At 40.7% G+C, this 19,256-nt stretch overlaps 1 protein-coding gene across 2 annotated transcripts in view; it reads left to right on the top strand.

Annotated features, from left to right (window-relative positions):
* Nucleotides 1-19,256, top strand: part of PCYT1B (phosphate cytidylyltransferase 1B, choline) — a 49,101-nt gene that overhangs the window by 7,894 nt on the left and 21,951 nt on the right. For both annotated transcript variants that reach the window (XM_077343008.1, XM_077343007.1), the window contains exons 2-3: nt 15,282-15,381; nt 18,383-18,499. In XM_077343008.1, the coding sequence (XP_077199123.1) occupies nt 15,282-15,381; nt 18,383-18,499 (217 nt within the window). The remainder of the gene's footprint in view (nt 1-15,281; nt 15,382-18,382; nt 18,500-19,256) is intronic.

A 19,256-nucleotide genomic window follows, 5' to 3' on the forward strand; every position in this document is an offset into this window, starting at 1 on the left:
AAATCTTCCTATAAGAGAAAAATGAAGAAATAATGTGATGAATCCCTGATTATTATTTTTTACAGGGATTCCTGTAAAACTGTTGGTTCAAGAGATATGCTGCTATTTCAAACAACTAGAGGCATGGGAGTGGGGGGGAATTGCATTGAGAAAACCTGCATTTCTTCAATAATTAATCTGTAGAAGCAGTAATTAATCACTTTATCACTGAATGTTCTCTGAATTAGTACAGTTCCCACCATGAATATTTTAATTTCCCAGATTTAATATATTCATTTTTCATTAATTATACTTTGTCTTTGGCTATATTACCATGGACACAATAATACTCCAGGTTGGTGATGCTCTGAAGTTGTATATTCTCTAAGTTATATTTGAGCCACTATGAAACCCACACCTAAGGGTTTCCATTTCAAAACATGAGCATCCTAGCTTATTATGGTTTATAACAGTAATGCAAAGAAATAGCCTCTGGCTTTGTTTTATGGAAATTACAACAATAAGAATGCACTATTATTCATACTTCATTGGAAGCAAGTCCCATTGGTTTTTGTGGGACATGTAAAGCTGTAAACAGTTAAAATTTGGCTGCAGGGCTGACATCCTTTGATGGACAGATAAAAAAGCAGCCTGCTCTCTCCCTAGGAATCTTGATCACTCCCTAGTGCCAGTGTGGTCTTCCTAACAACGAGTACCCTGGAGTTGCATGCATTGGCCCACAATAGCCATGATTCTCAGATGGTGTTGTTTTTCTGATTCCTAAAGAGTATTGTCAGCTCTCCCCTCACCATGTTCTAGTGCAAGTGGTTCCTGAGAAAGCAAAAGCTGAAGGGCAGACAGTTTATTGGGTTGTCATTCTGTGACGTAGGTAGTTGTATATCATCTGTCTAGAATGAGCTGGCTTTTTATTTTCAAAAAAGTTACCATGTCATGTATAAAATTTTTGTTATATAAATATGAGAGATGTTAACAGATCTTTGAACTGTGTTATGCTTATTAGTCATGTGCCATTCCTGTTGTAATCTCAGGCTCAATTGAGTATTTCAGAATATATTGAAATCACACAATCTGATACTTAAAAACAAAAGGATGTATACTAATATTTTCCTATATGTCTTACTTATTTTGATAGTATTTATCTGGAAATGTACAGTTCTATCCTAGGCAGAGTTACATTATTTTCAGCTAATTAATTTCAGTTGATTAGAAGGGGTAACTCTTCTAATGACTTCTATAAGCATATAAATATTACAAGTATTCATATGATCTGTTTTTAAATTTCAACGAGCATTCTAATTTAATGACAGGTGAGAACTTTGAATACAAATGTATAGGATTTTAATGCTGTTGAATTGAGATTATGTATTTCTTGTTGTATTTCTTTTCTCTGCAACAGCCTGAAATATACTGGTGATCAAAAGTTAAACAGGTCATGATTTAGGAAGAAACAGTACTTCAAATAGTACAGAAGAAACACTCCATGTCCAGTACAAGAAGCAACATGGTCAATCTCATATTTTGTTTGGGGCTTGTTTGTTTGAAAGGACCTCACATGAAAATAGTTGCCCAAGTTAACATTTAACAACATACAACAGCAGGACTAGAAATATATAGGAAGAGAATTCAGCCACATAATTCAGAATGGGAAATTTATAATTAAGAAAGAAACAAGCAGCTTTCAAGTTAAACTCCAATAACAAACATATTAAATAACTTGTGGAAAATGACTGTGCAATTTTATATCAGCTTACTGTTGGCCTCATGGCTTTTGTTCATGGCATAGTTAGTTTCTTCCAGTTCTCCAAAACAAAAATACTATTAAAATGTCTTTTAATTTACATTCATTTATTATGCAATCAAGTACAGAAGTCTGTTACAGTGATTTGTCCTAAAGTAATCACAATGACATACAACTATTTAAACAAACTTTAGTATAAACTGACTACATTCTTGAAGCAGATGAAGTCTCTTGGCCATTTACTTTGGTCCAATGCTGTATGGTACTTCCTTTCTCCTCAGCTTTGCAGTCACCTGTGATGTTGGTATTCAATCCAGATGCCCAATTGCACATAAGGCCATACGCGGCCATACGCGGCTTGGGTCCTACTTACCTTCGGGACCATTTGGTTGCTTATGCCCCCCACAGGGCTCTCTGCTCTGCGGGTATGAATCTACTGACTGTACCGGGCCCCCGGGACGTTCACTTGGCTTCAACCAGGGCCAGGGCCTTGTCGGTCCTGGCCCCAAGCTGGTGGAATGAACTCCCGGAGGAGCTAAGGGCCCTGTCGGAATTACCATCTTTCCACAGGGCCTGTAAGACAGAGCTCTTCCGCCAGGGCAGAGCCCGGGTTCCATCCAAGATCCCTAATCCATCGGCCAGTCTTTCTCTCCTCTCTCTCTTACAGAATTAACATCCGACCTCTCTCTGAACAAGTGGGGAAAGTTATAGAATAGAATACCATCTTTTATTGTAATAATGGGGTATTTATGGGATTTTATGTGATTTTACTTTGATTTTATATTTTATTGTGAACCGCCGTGAGACCTTTTGGCGAACGGCGGTATATAAATCCAATTATAAATAAATAAATAAATATTTCTGCACTGAGCTATTCTTCCCTTTAAGTAAGGTGGGGAGACTGAGGTACTTGGAAGCTTGTGTCAAATATGACTTGTAATAGAGAGGCGCTGCATTCACTGCTCCAGCATGGAAAGAATTTCATGTTTTTTTTTAATGGAAATTATGTTTGTTTTATGGGAATTATGGGAACTGAAGTTTGTTAATATGAGAAATCTCAAGGTTCAGTAGGACTAAAAGAAATCTGAAACTCCAGAAACAATCCTAAGCAGATGTACTCATGCTTCTACTTGGGCGCATTCAGTGTGGCTCACTCCCAGGAAAACATCCTTTTAATTGCACTGTGTGACCCTAAACAAATGCACAAGGCATAGGTAAGCCCTGTTTTTATTTTTACTTTTTATTTATTATATATTTCTATAGCACCCTCTCGTAAAGCTCAGGGCAGTTTACATAAAAAACACTTTGACTTTCCATCCTCATAATGAATTGCTGACCAAATATCTCTCACAAAAGTACCACATATAAATGAGAGTCTGTGGGGAGCATTTAAAAAAATTTTTAACACTGTTGTGTAATAATGCAATAACAGTGCAAGAAAAGGCTCCCTGCACCTCTCCCACTGAGGAGGGCCCTGTCCTGAAGTCCTTCTCATGGATCAGCACCTTGTTGACCAGTGTGGCCAGCCCCAGATAGTCATTCCACAAGTTAAAGGTGTTCCTGTAGGCACCATGGCTCTTTGCTGGCAGCTTGCAAAAATGCCACGGACTGCTGTTGGTGGTGATGCTTCTCCAGCTGGCTGGGGTAGAAAGTCTCCATCAAGGAAAGAAGTAAAGGGGACGGGGACGGGGACAGGATGGAAGGAAGGGAGAGAAGACAGCCCTGATTATACCCCAGTAGAAATCTGTGCTTCACTCTTCAAGGCAAGCTCCAGAATCAGTAGTGCTTGCCACTCTCCAAAGCAGCAGCAGATGCTGTAGCCACCTCCTCCTCCTCTATGAGCCCCTTCACAGAAGAGGGGGAGGAGGCCCACTTCAGGGAAGTGTTTTACTCTAATGCAGCTGGGATGACCATTTAAATCTAATATACCTGAGTCTTTCCTATTTTCACATTTTCTTCATAAACCAGATCACAAACTCTCCAGAACCCAAGATAAATTCAAAATGGGTCCAAATCAGGGCTAGGCACCCATATTATACAGTGCAAAATGCTGAAAAAACCACAAGGTCCTTGACCATACAAACTTGAGACTCTCTTAGGCTTTCCATTGTGTTACTTATCAGAGACAGAGAGGTTGCTAGGAAAACTGGTTCATATTGTCAAGCGTACAGGTTTCATGGAAGCATTCAATATTCCTGAGTAGGCTTGGAAATTTACTGGGAAGTTGGCTGGCAGAGGAACTAAATCCCTAGGGTTGCCAGTTCCAGATTGGGAAATTCCTTCAGACTTTTTTTTTTGGGGGGGGGGAGGGTGACATTTGGGCAGGGGAGGGACCTCAGCAGGACGTAAAGCCATAGAATCTACACTTCAAAGCAGCCATTATCTCCAGGGGAACTGATCTCTTTTGCCTGGAGTTCAGTTGTAATTCCATGAAATGTCCAAGCCACACTTGGAGGTACGGTAACCCTACTGTATCTCCCACATCTGGATTGCATGGTATTCAAGTGCACAGCTATACTGAATGTCTTTCAGATATTAGCATCCTTTATGAAATGATATAGGCCAGTGGTCCCCAACCTTTTTATCACCAGGGACCACTCAACGGCGGGGACCACTCACCGAGGACCACTCAACGCCTTTTACTGAGGCCCGGTGGGGAGGGGGGTAGTTTACTCCTCTACTTTCAACCACTGCCCTAACGCTCTCTGATCACTATGGTAATGTTTAAACATCCCTTCAAAATAAGATACAGACATGCCACAACAATGAACATAAGGAACATTTTATTTTCATGGAAATTTTAACTCATGACAATGACAAATCAATGGGAACCCTGAGCTTGTTTCTCTGCAACGAGATAGTCCCATATGGGAGTGATGGGAGACAATGACACCCGAAGTGTGTTGTAAGGCAGTGGTCCCCAACCTTTATTAGGCTGGGGACCGGCAGGGCATCGGGCCGCGCCCGCAGGGACCGCGCGGGCCACGCCCATGAGCCGCGCCCGGCCGCACCCACGGATTGGGCCGCGCCTGCGAGCCGCGCCCGGCCGCGCCCGCCGATCGGGCCGCGCCTGCGAGCCGCGCCCGGCCGCGCCCGCAGGCTGCACCCGCGAATCGGGCCGCGCCCGCGAGCCGCACCCGGCCGCGCCCGCACCAGTGGATCGGGCCGCACCCGCGGGCCGGCCCTGATTTCCTCTCCCCACCCTCCCCACAGTAAGAAGCTTCCCGGGCCGCAAGCTTGCGGCCTGGGAAGTTTTTTACTGCGGGGGGGGGGCGGGGAGAGGGAGCCGCGGCCCGGCGCCATGGCCTTTGCGGCCCGGCGCCGGGCCGCGGCCCGCAGGTTGAGGACCACTGTTGTAAGGGGCTGGGGAGGATGAAGTAAAGGGCCGGGGGGGGAGTAGGCGTCCTTCGGGGCCCACCTCCAATTAGTCGAAGCAGGAAATCTTCAAGCAGGTCAATATTTATGGCAGAAGAACAGTAATAGCTAAAGACTAAAATCCTTTCACATGGTAACATTCCCTTTCTCAAAGATCTAGAAGTATTTGTCCAGGCCTAGCAAAGCCCAGGAGCCCAGAATTGATTTAATCTGGGTTTTATTTTTATTATTTATTTTGTTCTGTATTTCAAACATTTTATGCCACCTGTCTGCCCAATCATGGTCCCTAAGGCAGCGAACATAAAAAATATTAAAACATTTAAAATTAAAAATACAGTTAAAATTGTAAAACAGCTTAATTAAAAATACATAAACAACAGTAGAAAGAGGACCAATAACTGTTATTGGGAGTATGCCAAATGAAATCAAAAAGTTTTCACCTGCTGACAAAAGACTGGTAGAGGGAGACAAACAAATCTTCCTGGGGAGGGAGTTCCAAAGTTCTGGTGTGACAACTGAGAAAGCCGTTTCTTGCACTGTCACTGATATAGCTTCAGATAGTGGGGGTGACTTAAGCCGAGCCTCTGAGGACCACAAGACAGAGCAGGTAGGCTCAAAGGAGATCCTTAAGTTATGTAAGTTCAGTACAAGTAACCTTGAATTTAATCTGGAAGCAAATTGGAAACCAGTGTAGATGGAAAAAAGACTGAATTGATATGGTCCCTATGACCCTCTCCAATCAACACTCTGGCCACAGTATTCTGTACCAACTGTAGCTTTTTTACATTCTTCAAGGGCAGCTCCACATAGAGTATATTGCAGAAATCTAATCCAGAGTTTGTCCATGAGCTTGAAACTATCTGCTAGTTGTGAATTTCCTGCATTCTGCAGGAGGTTGGACGAGATGACCCTGGAGATCCCTTCCAACTCTATGATTCTGTGATCCTGTGTTACCAGGGTATGCACTGCAGTGACAAGGTCTTTTCTGTTGAGAAAGGACTGCTGCTGGATTACCAGCCAAAGTTACTGAAAAACACCTCTGGTCACTGCTGCTGCCATTAAACAGGAGACCAGTATTCCGGATCACTCCCAAACTTCTTTAGGGGGAGAACAACCCATCTAGAATGAGATAACCCTTTTCCTTGGTCAGACCTTCTCTTCACCACAAGCACCTTCTTTTTGTCAGGATTACATTTTAGCTTATTAGTTTTCATTCCAGAACTTCCTCCAGGCACCTGTTCATGCTTTCCACAGCCTCTGAAGGAACTGCTGGTAGAACTGAGATAGAGCTAAATGTCATCGGTGTATTGTTAGTGTTAGTGTTAGTGTTAGTGTTAGTGTTAGTGTTAGTGTTAGTGTTAGTGTTAGTGTTAGTGTTAGTGTTAGTGTTAGTGTTAGTGTTAGTGTTAGTGTTATTATTTAGATTTATTTCCTGCCACTCCCCGTAGGCTTGTGGCAGGTCACAATAGTCCTATCCCCATTAAAATACCCATTAAAAGACTTTAAAAACAATCACAACATGGCGGAAGCTCTCATTATTCCTATCCCCTGCTATCAGAGCGGCAGGGAGGGTGGGGAGGAGATCTAACTTACTAGGTCCGGGGGGGGGGAATGCTGGCACTCATTCACTGACCCTGGCCTCAACCAAAAACCTGGCGGAAGAGCTCCGTCTTGCAGGCCCTGCGGAAAGCTGGTAAGTCCTGCAGGGCCCGCAGCTCACCCGGGAGCTCATTCCACCAGGTAAGGGCCAGGACCAAAAAGGCCCTCGCCCTGGTTGAGGCCAGGTGCACTTCTCTAGGGCCAGGAACGATCAGGAGATTCTCCCACGCTGAGCGTAAAGCCCTGCGGGGGGATATTGGTGGCTGCTCAGCACAGATCTCTGGATAACCTCTCCCAAGCCTGAAACCAGGGCAGAGTCTGCACTTACTTTGTTTATTCCATTGTCAATCCTGTTGAATCCTGATCGATTTGAACTCGGGTCTTCTTCTCCCCCCCCCCCCATTGAAACAGGAAAGTGTTCTGCACGAGGTTAGGGTAGTTCAGAAGGGGAGGGGGAAGCCAAGCCTCTTTCTTTTCTTGAAGGGGGGGGAGGAGCCAAGTAGGGAGCCTCTTTCTTTTCTTGGTTTGGGGGGGGGGGGAGAGGATCGAAAAAGGCAGAGAAGGGAGAAAAAATCCAGGACCGACAGAAGTTGAGAGAAATTAGGGGTTTCAACTTCAAGGCAAGCTTGTCACATGACCAGTTGTGACCTATCAGAGGTTCTCTGCCACGGAGCTTTCTTTCCCAATCCGGATTTGAAAAATATTGAGTATTAAAAGCACTCTACGATATCACACAATAAAGGTAGGGTCACTCCGGATCAATCCTTTTAGCTGCATAAGGAAAATTTAAATCACCCAAAATCCAAACGGAAATCGCATTCTGTGTAGAGAGCAGGGACTGAATCGACCTGGGATTGGAATAAAAGCTCCATGCAGTTTACACCCAGGTGGGACTGGATCTTAATAATCCTCTTTATTCAGGGATCTCTGAATTTGGCTAACCATGTTGTTGAAGAATGGTACTTTTGAGACTTGACTGTAGTTATTGCGCTCTCCTGGATCCCAAGTAGGTTTCTTCAAAAGTGCATGTGCCATAGTTCACTTCAAGGCGAGAGTGACTACACTGTTCCTCAGGAAGGCATTTATTTTCTTCTAGACCCAGTCCACCAACACTCTCCAGCAAATTTAAGCTGCCAGAAGCGGCAGGGGTCATACAAACCACTAGTAGGTCTCAAACTTCCAAGAATTTTGTCCACATTCTTTGACTGCACAAAATGAAAGCCATCCCACACAACTGGAAAAAAACAGCACCCTGGGAGACCCTGATCCTATTACTGCTAAGGTAGAGTCCAGGTTGGAATGGATGTGAGAGATTTTATCCACAAGGTGCTTAACAAAATTTCCACAGTGAGCTGCAGGCCAGTCCACCTCCTCTCATTAGCTAGAAATCAGTAGAACCTGGACCACCCAGAAGAGTTCTGTAGGTCTACATTGTGTGGATGGTGGTGGGAAATATTTTTTGAGTATTAGTAGATAACTAGGAATGTTAGTAAGTAATTTTTTATTTGTATTAATTATGCATCTAATTCTGGGGAGTCCACCACACATGTTCTACATCATGTTCAAACTAGTTCTGTGTAAGTGTATAAAAAATCCATTGTATATAAAGAGCTCCAGAAGAGCCCTTGTGCAGCATTCTCCCTATCACAAGATATACTAGAATGGGGACTGATCATCCCACTTTATATCTTAGACTTGTTATTATGCTATTGGATCACCTTTATCCACTACATAATGAAAAAGCTGCTTCTAGTAAATATACATGAACACATACCTTTACATCTTTCAAAAGACCTTTCACCTCATACTGAGAATAATACCATTGATACTAGGTACAAAACAAGATGAAAAAACAATATCAAAGGCTCTTAAATAGGCTGGGTTATCTCTCAATGTAACAATAGAATTTATTATAAGTCAAGAAACGTTTAAAATACAATTGTTAAAACAGAACATAGCAATTATTAGAATCCGATTAATAGATTTTGCTATCTATGACCTCATCTCAATATTTTTTCCCATTGTAATATATCATAAAGTAGTCCTTTCAGCCTTGTAGTACCTTCCCCTGCTATTCTCCTCCCCTCCAAACAGAAGTATGTATTTAAAGGCCAATCCTGCTTTCATAAATCTCAATATGCATCCAAATCCAGTAAACGTATGGACCAGAATGAATTTTTCGTAATGCAAGTGCCATTATCAGAAGTCAGCATGAAATTGAAATTATAGCTCCCATTCACACATAATGTTTACCTTAGAGGTTTAAGGTTAACTGATTTACTTCCTAATCAGTTCACTAATTTAATCTGCTGATTTACTCACTTAGTTTTTCTGTGCAATTAAACCTTTATTTAATTGGGTAATCTTCCTGAAGTTTATACTGAAGGATGGAGTAGTTCTGAAGAATGAAAACAGGTATTAAACTTATAGTTCATAGTCCATATGAAATTAAGTCAGAATGTTGTCTACCGGTAACATGCCTACATGTTATATTATGACCAATCTATTCTGTTGGTTTGAGTTTCAGTACCACCAATAGTATTTTAATTTGTTGAATTAAAGTTATTGTCATGTTGAAATTCACCCCCTCCCAAAAAAAGTATTCCAGGGCATGCTTTGCACATACACTGTCTGTCTTGGCACGCAAAGGAGAGCAGCAGAATGGCAAGGTGACTTCACAGAATCGTAGAGTTGGAAGGGGCCATACAGGCCATCTAGTCCAACCCCCAGCTCAACGCAGGATCAGCCCAAAGCATCCTAAAGCATCCAAGAAAAGTGTGTATCCAACCTTTGCTTGAAGACTTCACTCATTGGTGGGGAGAATTCCTGGACTATGGCTTGATTGTCTCTCTAGTATATAGTGACCAGATCTAACGCTTTTGGCTGGACTGCCCCAACTTTGGGGCATCTGCCCCGCGTCCCTCAACGTTCTCAAAATGTCCTGATTTTTAAAAATATTTTTTTTGCCACTGCACGCTGCGCAGGGTGGGGGGAAGAGAGAGAAAAAAGTGCCTCATTTCCCATTATGCCTCGGAGCAACGGTGCAGGCTGCGGGAATGAGTTAAAAGGGGTGGGGGCGGCGAGCGTGAGTCGGCGAAGAAGGAGGAGGAGAAGAAGGAGGCGGTGCCCGAGGAACTTGCTGGTGAGGGTGCAGGGGGCAGGGGAGTGCCCGCTGCCGCCGAACTCGCAGGGGAGGCGGGGGAGTGCCCACCACCCCCACCGAACTCACAGGGGAGGGGGAGGGGGCAACGGTGACATGTCCCGCCTTTTGGTGGTGAAATTCTGGTCGCCTTACTCTAGTACAGTTGCTAGTGCTTAGCTTGTGTTTGCTATTCCATCTCTCTCTTCTGCCCACACTTCTAGCTAGTGAGACTAGAACTCTAGCTCCTCCTTGGCCTGTCACAGTGAGGTAATATAAATTTAATGTCATGTGGCTTTCCGTCGCATGCTTACAGCTCAATGGTTATCAGCCTTGAAAGGGCTGAAGGCCACTGCTTAACCAGGGCGTTAAAACAGAAATCTAGCAAAATAACTTTGGATCATAGGATTTAGCTACTGATAATACTTTGGGGATAATTCATTCAATAACTTCTTTGTCATTTCATTTGCTCTGAACATAAAAGTGTATTAGCTCATTCCATGAGAGAAAGAAAGATAGAATGTATGTGTATTTGTGTAAAATGCATTAAACCTTATGCTGAATTTTCTAGGAGATTTTTCCTGTATTATTCTAAAATAATTAGGCACCATTCAACAAACCAAAAGAAATTTAAAAAATGAAAAGTCAATCAGAAATATCTCTGTGAGATGCATTCAACCCAATTTAAAATTTAACCTTAATTAAATAATATCTGATTTCATTAACTTTTCCAGTTTTGAAGCCAAAATATTTAATTGTGATTAATCTGAATTGTTTATTTTTTATTACACAAATCAGTGCATATGAAAAATCTATATCAGTAAGACTGAAAATGATGCCCACATCCTTCAAAATATTATTTTGGAAGCCTGTAAATTTCTTAAAATCATATTTTCTGTTCCTCAATAAAATCAGAGTCCAGTAGCACCTTTTAAGACCAACAAAGATTTATTCAGGGCCTGAGCGTTCGAGTGCAAGCACTTTTCGTCAGACTTCAGACCAACCAACATGGCTACCTATTTTTCTGTTCCTGACAGCAATCTTCGAAAGGAGGATTTTTATGGGCTGCCTTGAGAGTCTCTTGTGCTTTTAAATTTTTAATTAGCTAAATAAATACATGACTATAAACCTTGGGAATAAGGAAGACCATTTGATAAATAGATAAGACAAATTGCTTTTCTTTGGTTTATCTCACATCTCTGCCAACTGATTAAAATCTAACTGATTTAAAACAAACGCTAGTAAATCCCAGTGTTTATACACTAATGAGAATAGTTATGTGAGGAAAGGTAGCTGTGTATTAAGAAATATATGATACCTTATTTTCAGTCTTCTGCATAGAAAGCATTTGCTTATATCACTTAAACTGTTGGGCAGAATTACTGGTAACGTATGTCTAAAGGTCTAAAGATATTGCCTTTGATCAACAGAAATATTTACATACACTCTTCAAAGCCTTTCAGAATTCCCAAGTACATACAATCATAAGACTTTTCCTGTTCTGTCAGCAGGTAGAAGAAAAGAAAGGACTACAAAACAGGCCTATTTTCTTCACTTTATCTCCCAGGAAACAGCTTTTTCCTAGCTAGGTCATGATTACCAGTTGTAGGCCTCAGACCATAGACATTATTGTTTTAGTATGTTTCCCTTCCTCTTTATCCCAGCATGAACCACCTTGAGCTGGATGTTGCGTAACGTGACCTTACATAGAAATAAAAAAGCCAGTTTAGTACTCAATTACCACAAAGACAGAAGGGGAAAGACTGTGATTAGAAAATAAAGGGCAAGGAACCAAAACTCTATGATCATGTATAATAGAAAAGAAACATTATGCTATGTAGCTAGTCGCTAGAAAAGGAGTGGTTTTTATAGAACCCAAGTGATAAGTTCGATTGTGCCCTGTATTGCACATTACAAGTTTAAATGCATTGAGATATTTTATACCTAATATTCATTTAATATAAAGTGCATGTCCTCATGTAATAGATTTGCTATAATACAGAAAGAGTTTCCCTGTCCCAGACCTTCAACCTTCTTTTATAATTCCCTTTTTAAAGGCAGCTTGGGAATTTGGTATCACTCCTAGGAAGCAAACAGAAAAATTCTAAAATAAGCATAGGCAGCACCATGTTGGATGCTGACTACTTTCCAGCCCAGTTAAATATGCCTAAATGCCATAACTTTCAAAGGGACTAAAAGATTACTGATAGTCAGAAAAATGGTGTGGTATTATTCTGCCACCTTCAGCTTCTGGTGAGAAAAAATGTTTTGATTCTCCACTATGTTTACAGAAAACTAGGGAGACACAGACAGATTTTAGGTAGCCTAGGCTTCTCACTGAAATGCTGGTTTTCTTTTATCTTCAAAACGCTCTAGAGCTTTAAAAATATATATTTATATAACATGAACACCCTAGAGCTTAAAAAAAAAAATGTAACATGATCCCTTCCATCACCACCCAGCAACTTGGATTCACTGCTCATTTTACCAGTGGACAGAGCACTCAGTTCTTTGTTGACTCCCAAGTTCAAATATGTGATTCTGCATCTGCTAAAATGATACAGTCCTTTAAAAATGCAAATCCAAACTATCACTGGTGCAGAAAAAGTCTGAAAAGGGCTTCCCTGCCACCAGAACTTCTCATATGTCCCTCTATAAATGCCACATTCAAAACCGAACAGAATTTATTAAATGGCCGAAGGCCAGCAAATCATAATAATCCAACAATTTCAATGCCCCATTCAGTGATCTCAGGACTCAGTATGTGATGGATGGATGTGTTCTTTCAAGAATGCTTTAAAGGTTAAAACCAGAATCTTGAACTGAAACCCGAAACAAGATGGTGACTACTTCAACTGACAGAGCACTGTCTTTATACATTCATTTCTTCATATCCCAGTTAGGACTCTACATGCTGCATTTTGTACCAGCTTATGTGTTTAAACTATCTATGGGTAGCCACATAGTCTCCTTCCATATTTCCCTGTGTGTCCACTACAGTTATCTGGAAGCCACTTGTTGACTATCCTACCACTTAGAGTGTCCCATGTGTCATTGACCAAAAGCCAGGCCTTTTCCATTGTAACTTTACCTCTGGAGAATGGACTTCCTGATGAGGTGAGGGGTGCCCTCCTTGGAGATCTCCTTGGAGGTCTTGCAAGACCTACCTGTTTTCCAGGGCATTAGAGATGGTTTAACCAACAGGTGTCCTTTAATGGGAGCGGGAACTTAGGGGGTTGTTACTTTATGTTTGTTTTTAGCTGTGACTGCTTTAACTGTTATTGTAAGCTATCTTGAATCAAGAGGAAAGGTGGGATATGATTTTTTTAATAAATAGATAAAATTAAAAATATAATGTGTGTTACAATAATCTAGGTCTGGGGGGGGAGGAGCCTTGTTACTAAAGGATGTAGAACAATGGTCTACCTGTTGTACCTGCCTAAGCTGGAATAGGGAGCTTCTGATAACTTTAGTCATTTACAATAAGTAAGGTAACTTACAATATCTCCTACGTAGGACTGCTGAAGGGGCAGCGTTCAAATGTGCAACCATGAATGTTCTACAGCAGGGGTAGTCAACCTGTGGTCCTCCAGATGTCCATGGACTACAATTCCCATGAACCTCTGCCAGGTTCATTTAATATAAAGTGCATGTCCTCATGTAATAGATTTGATATAATACAGAAAATAATGAGGAACTGTTAGATATTTGGCATAGATTGGGATGGTTGGAGATTGAAGAATGTCAAAAAACTGAACTCGTATATCTGAGCTGAAGTAATCTATATCCTTTATATGATTCTTGATCATTAGTAAGGATTCAATTTTCCTAATTCTTAATATATCGACCATTGCTAAGCTGAGACAAAATAGTTTCTTACTTCTTGAATCCAGTGGAAATAGAATTGATCTTGATTAAGCTCATAGAGGAGTCCCTCCTTTTTTGTTGAATGATCTTTAACTTCTCTTTAAATGCCTGCTACCTCAGCTACACATCTTAGGCCTCCTGTAATACATCACAAGAAGTAGAAGAGAGAGTGATCTAGGTTCTCATTGACTCAAAGGATCCATATCGAGGTTCCATAAATGAGTTGTGGAATTATTTTCATATTGAACACATACAAACACGCTGGAATGTGTTTGCCTTCCTTGAACAAGAAAAGGTGTTAGATGACTGTTACAGAAGGTTTAATCTTATTGATTATATAAATTTAGAGTGGGATTACCAGTTAAATTGAGGATCAAAAACTACACCCAGACTTGTTTTAATTGAGCACCATCAATTCTCCAGACTGTAGAAGCTATTTTCTTGGCTTTAGAGAAGACCATAACCTTTGATTTCGAATAGCTGATCTTGAGTTCTTCAGATTTACAATATTTGGCAAAGCGGTTTAGGAGTCTGTTCAATCCAATATGGGCATGAGACACACTTAGGAAAGCTGTGACAGTGAACATGATGTAAAAGAAATTAAACTTTTAGTATATACAGAACATGTATTTTCTATCTTCATTGCCTTCTATCCTATAGTTCAGTATCACAGAGCAAAATTAAGGAGAAGCGCAGGTGCTTTGAATACCTTAAGAGTTCTAGGAAATACTGTGTGTTGCAAGCTAAAAATTTTCAAAATATTATTATGTTCCTACATTAATTTCTAAAACATCAGAGCTGGACAAAAACCAAGCTATAAAGATAACATTAAAATACATTATTATTCTTAAATGTGAATGGACATGCTTTTGTTCCATAAAAGAGTAAAGGCGAGAAGCAAAAAAAATCTCTATGGGAACAGTTCCTATTGACTGAAACCTCGGCAGAGTCTGCACTTACTTTGTTTATTCCATTGTCAATCCTGTTGAATTCAGATCACTTTGGACTCAGGTCTTCCTCTTCCCCCCCGCCTCCCCATTGAAACAGGAAAGTCTTCTGCACGTGGTTAGGGTAGTTCAGAAGGGGGGGGTGCCAAGCCTCTTTCTTTCTTTTCTTGAAGGGTGGGGGGAGAGGAGCCAAGCAGGGAGCCTCTTTTCTTGGAGGGGGGGGAGATATGATCGAAAAAGGCAGAGAAGGGAGAAAAACTCCAGGACCGACAGAAGTTGAGAGAAATTAGGGGCTTCTCCTTTAAGGCAAGTTTGTCACATGACCACCTGTGGCCAATCATGGGTCCTCTACCACCGAGGAGAGCCCAGATTTAAAATAGCCTTTAAATATTGAGGCTTAAAAGCATTCTAAGATATCGCACAATAAAGGTAGGGTCACTCCGGATCAATCCTTCTTGCTGCAGAAGGAAATTTTAAATCGCCCCAAATCCAAACGGAAATCGCATTCTGTGTAGAGGGCAGGGACTAAATCAATCTGGGGTTGGAATAAAAGCTCCGTGCAGTTTACACCCTAATGGTCTCCCCTCTTCCCAATTCTGCTCTTCCCCTTTTCTAGACTTTGTCTGCACCTGCTCCTTTTGCAGGTGAAACAAGCTGTCAGTGCAGAGCTCCTCATGAGAAGCTAACTATTGCTCAGGCCCGCCTGGGAACCCCAGGTGAGTCTTGATCTATGTGCAAATACATAAATTTGATAGAATGTGTTCACATTTTCCTTTACTTTACAGAGGCGCCAGATTATATTACTGGTGAGTACAATGAATAAGACACCTCCTCTTCACCTACAACCATTTCTTCAAATTACCTAGGTTGTGAAAAATATTAAAATATCTAGTCAATCAGTAACTTTTATTTTTTTTTATTTTATATGTATTACAGTAAATTCCCTGAAGCTGGTGAATATTCACATTTTATGTGTGGATAGCAGAATATTTTCTCCTAGATGACCCCCTTCCCCAAACTATCGAAATTTGTTTATGATGCACTGCTCAGTGTATATCCTTTTGCAAATGCAAGACTGGCATCTGTTAGGAGCCAAGCTTTTTGAAGTGTTGTCCCAAATTTATAGGGTGCACATTTTCTAGAGGTTTGTCTTCATCATTTTTCTTTTCACTAGATCTGCACAGGATTCTGCATCCCCACCCTCTTCCCTTCAGGCATGCTATGAAGGGAACTTCTTCAGAAGGGCAGCCATCACCAGCCAACCAACAGGCTATAAAAGCCAAGGGCTGTGTGTGGCCACATGCATTCCTTTTGAAGGGGTGCACATAAGGGGGGAGAGATTTCTCCTTCAACCTGCCTGGAGTTGAGCTGTATTTCTGGAGGATCCTCAGATCCCACCTGGAGGCTGGCATCTCTAAACCTCAGTGGGGTGCAACACTACAGAAAAGCCATTTTTGCCTGGGGAACTGATATTTATAGTGTGGAGATGAGCAATAATTCCAGGAGATTTCCAGGCCCCACGTAGAAGGAATAACGCCTCCACATAGTGCCCATGGTCTATTCCAGGTCAAGAAAACATTGCAGAGATGAGGTAAGGTTGCCAGATAGGGGTAGGTTCATGTACTGGAATTCCACATTTCAAAGGTATGCATGAACCTGATTTGGGTCAGGACTGCTGAGACCTCCTTTTAGGGTCACCAGCTTCCAAGCAAGGCACTAAACCCACACCAAACCATAGGCTAGTGTACATTGTATTACAGCTCACAATGGGCTCTACTACTAGTAACATCATAACATTGTAAAAAAAAAACAATACAACAGGATATTCAGTCTTGTAGAATATTTCAGCAACCAACGACTGTAAAGATAAACAAATATATTAGGAAGAAATACAGTAATAAAAATCAAGAGATCACAAAATTATAACATCCAAATAGAAACTTAAGAGGCTATTGAAGAGCAGTTCCAAAAGCAGCTGTGCAAAACTTCCTCACAGGCATTCCAGATGCACCTGAGCTGAGTTGAAGGCATCATTAAATACCTTTAATAATTGGCAAGTGCTGCTGCTGGTGTGAATTAAGATAAGAATATAGGTCACACAAGAGTCCCTAATAACATTGAAGCTCCAACTGGTTGTTTAAACCACATGGTGAAACTGTGCCAATATTTAAAATAGCACCGACTTCCTCATGCTCCAATAGCTGGTTAATGTCCAATCTCTTAAAGCTAACATTTTCAACTTTCTTAAACACATAGAAATGAAGTTTTTCCCAACATTGTAAGAAAAGGCTATACTATGGGGAACAGCATGGTTGCTGCAATTTCAAATGGCTGGCCATCATCAAACTGGATATACTGATTCATAACACTGTTATTCAATAATTATGAAGCATGCTAAATGTGGTGTTGTGTACTTTGTCAGTAACAAAACCATCTTTTTTTGGCATATGCAGTAACATATGCCAAACATCATAACATCATTAAAAAGTCTGGATGTATTGTGGGGAACAGCTTGGTTGCCACAGTTTCAAATGATTGGTGATGGTTGGATATACCAATTCAAACACTGTTACTCAATAATTATGTATGATAAACATGTTGTCATATATAAACGTTCTTTTTTTGCATATGCAGTAGTGTTATAACATCATAACTTGTAAAAAAGAAACATTGCACAATCTATACGGGAAGGGGAAAAGAATGAACAAGCAACACAAGTGAATGGTGTCAAAACCTACCCATCAAAAAAAATAAAAAGGAAAGGAAAGGAACTTAATGTACAAGTAACTGCATGGAGAATACTGCCCATTTTGTCCCAATGTTATGTTGTTATATATGAATGGGGGAGGAAACTGCATCAGAACATGATCAATATTATGTTTAAAAAATGGCGGATGTTTTAGGGACAACTTGGGTTGGGGAAGGAAGGCAGTAGGAGAGGTGAGCTCATGTCAGCTATGACACAAAAGGGTGATGCAGCAGGAAAGCAAATTCGAATTTAGAAATTCCTCACTGGAAAATTGCAAGTTAAATTCTGAAGGGTGGAGGAAAATCATCGCTGTAAAGAAGGATTATGAAATCGCAGGGTATGGAGGTACAAAATTCAGATCTACTCCTGGGGAGGCAAAATTTTGAGTGGAAATCCATGTGGGAATTACCTCTTGAAAGGAAGTAGCTTGTGTTGAGGAAAAGAACTCAAAATCACTTTTTTACTGCACTGAGGAAAGAGGAGAACCCTCTTTCCTCAGTGCAGCTCCTACACACATTAATCCACATGAGTTAGTTAGTTTACATGAGTCCAGGTATTAACTTTTCCAAGATCAAAAGGTACAGAAGGCAAACATGGCAAAGATTGCTTATCTTTGTACCAATGAATTGCTGGATTACATTAGATTTTAAAAAAAATTCTGTATATGATTCACAATTTAGGAATAATGCTCCAGGGTTTCTGCACTTTAGTTCCCCACCCCACTGATGTGCACATTAGTTACATAACTTGGTAAATTATTTCTTTTAATTTATAGTGATTAAAATTAAATTAAATTCATTATTAAATTAATTTATTATTATAGTGATTTTTTAAAATTCTGGATGAAATGTATCAGGTCTAAGGAAAATAAAAAAGGTATTGAATACACAGCAAATTCCATTGTAGCTGATACAGATTTAAAGTTATTGTTATGGTTTGACCTCTAAATTATTTCCTTCCTCCCACAGTTGACAGGCCTGTCAGAGTCTATGCAGATGGGATATTTGATCTCTTCCATGCTGGTCATGCCCGAGCTCTTATGCAAGCCAAAACTCTCTTCCCTAACAGCTACTTGTTAGTAGGAGGTAAAACCAGCATTTGAACACATTTTACTCAAAGGATTATTATTATTTCTATGTGATTTATGTTGAATTTTTATTCCTCCTTCATATAAATTCATTTTAAGCAAAGAGATTGTGAAATTTTATTGAGACCAGAAAGAAATTTAAGTCTAGGTTTGACCAGGAACTAGAGTTTCTGATCCTTCCATTTTAAATTTGGAATAGGAAGTGTGGCTCAGGTACAGACCATTTCCAGAGGGTCCCCGATTCAACCCCTGATATGTCCAGTTAAAAAGGATAAGTAATAGGTGATCTTGTAGAACCTGGTGACTCACTGCCAATGGAGGAGATAATGCTGACCTTGATAAACAAATGATCTGATATTGCAGCTCATATGTGTAGAAAAGTAATGCAGCACAGAACAACAGTGAAGATGATCTCATCCAAGGCTCTTCCCTTCCCTTCTCCCTGAAATGTATGTCATTTCTCACCAATCACAGCTAGGATAAGTAGTCTTTTTGGCTGATATTGCTACCTGTTCCACAGAATGTTGCAGAGATAAACTGAGCCAGTGAGGGGGAAAACCGGGAAAAAGCAATAACAGATGCCGCAGTTCACAGAGCAAAATGAAATCAGGGCAAACTCCAGAAAAAAACGAGATGTGAGAACCAGGATTTGTAATTTAGCAGGAACGGAAGAGAAGATTTCAGGGTATGTTTACAAAAGAATCTCTCTTTTGTATGCTTGTGTCCATCCTATAGTTTGACATATTTCCTGTTCT

This window comes from Paroedura picta, chromosome 6, assembly GCF_049243985.1.
Source record: "Paroedura picta isolate Pp20150507F chromosome 6, Ppicta_v3.0, whole genome shotgun sequence".
In the NCBI taxonomy this organism is placed as follows: Eukaryota; Metazoa; Chordata; class Lepidosauria; order Squamata; family Gekkonidae; genus Paroedura; species Paroedura picta.